Source organism: Eurypyga helias, unplaced genomic scaffold (assembly GCF_000690775.1).
Source record: "Eurypyga helias isolate BGI_N326 unplaced genomic scaffold, ASM69077v1 C15716095, whole genome shotgun sequence".
Lineage (NCBI taxonomy): Eukaryota > Metazoa > Chordata > Aves > Eurypygiformes > Eurypygidae > Eurypyga > Eurypyga helias.
This window is the reverse complement of record NW_010284982.1, coordinates 1-1,353: the sequence shown is the minus strand read 5'-3', so window position 1 is coordinate 1,353 and position 1,353 is coordinate 1. Positions and strand designations below refer to the sequence as shown.

General features: G+C 47.0%; 1 protein-coding gene across 1 annotated transcript; it reads left to right on the top strand.

Annotated features, from left to right (window-relative positions):
• Window positions 1-16: 16 nt before the first annotated feature.
• On the top strand, window positions 17-980 carry LOC104504713 (arginine/serine-rich protein 1-like; the record flags this gene model as incomplete). The annotated part of the gene is made up of 2 exons (XM_010160036.1): window positions 17-638; window positions 826-980. Coding segments are annotated over exons 1-2 (684 nt in total), but the record flags the coding sequence as incomplete, so codon positions are not given.
• Between the last annotated feature and the right edge of the window lie 373 nt (window positions 981-1,353).

Genomic DNA, 1,353 nt, shown 5'->3' with positions numbered 1-1,353 from the left:
CCCCGCCACAACAGGAACAGAGACTGGGTATTACAAAACAACAATCAAAACGGAACCAGCTTCTGAAAGTACCTGCCTGGAGAAAACGGTGGGTCGGAAAACTGATGATATGACAGACTTCATGGATGACTTAACCCTCAGCTCACCGAAGAAGAGAGAGTCGTCTTTGAGATCCAAGAGGAGTTGTGATAGGTCATCAGCAAGGTCGTCTAGCAGATCCTCTTGCAGCTCACAGTCCAGTTCAAGTAGTTCCTCTTCAGCTTCCTCCAGGAGCTGGAGCCGGTCCAGATCAAGGTCACGGGCTAGAAGAAATGGTTCCCGAAGGTACAGAAGGTACTCTCGTTCGTATTCCAGAAGCCGGTCGAGATCACGCGGGTACATGAGGTACCGAGGCAGGTACCATGCCAGGCACTACAGGAGGTACCACCGCTCTCCTCCGCGGTACAGATCGCGCAGTAGGTCGTGGTCTCGTGGAAGATCGTACTACAGAAGGTCCTATTCGAGAAGCAGATCCCGTTCAAGAGGCCGAAGATACTACGGATTCGGGCGAACAGTATATCCTGAGGCTTACAGGAGCTGGAGGAGCAGGTCACGAACAAGATCTCGGAGCAGGTCACCTCTCCACTTGAGTGAAAAAGGTACTTTTTTTGATACTTTGATTGCGAGAGCCTCAACGTACAATTTACATTAAATTTAAACCAGTCAAATTGTCATCTGTGTAGTTGATAATGGTGATGTGGAAGAAAGTCTGTGGCTTTAGGCTGGTGTGAATAGGTACGTGTTGATTTAAACATAAAAGAATGGTACTTTATTTTCCTCTTGCAGACAAGAGGGAACTGCTGGAAATTGCAAAAGCTAATGCTGCGAAAGCTCTGGGAACAGATAACATAGTCTTGCCGGCAAGCTTGAAGATCCTGACTCCTTCCAAAGAGATAAAGAACGCAAAACAAGAGCGCGAAGATCCCGCGGAGTCAGCTGAGGTAAGTATGAACTGGAGTATTCTCAGTGAAAAGGTAAACATTTCAAAGCATTCCTCTGCATGGTGGTGTTGTAGTTTAACTGTGGAAGTTGGGATTATGAATTCAAACCCCCCAGTTTTCCTGGAATGCTTAAAACCACTCGTGAAACCACTGTAGACTGCCTTAAGCTGAAAGTACTGTGGGCTCTTAGGAGGTGGCTGACCCACTGAGGACACACAGGCTTTCCAGCAGTGGTAGGTCAGGAAGGCGAGGTGGATGTAGCGTGTTCTTTTGAGTTGTTCTTCTTGCCCATTAGACTAGTTTGTGCATTTCTGACCTAAAACAAGGAGTCTCCTTAGAGCAAACCTAGTGAATAGTGTTGGGTTTTTTTTTT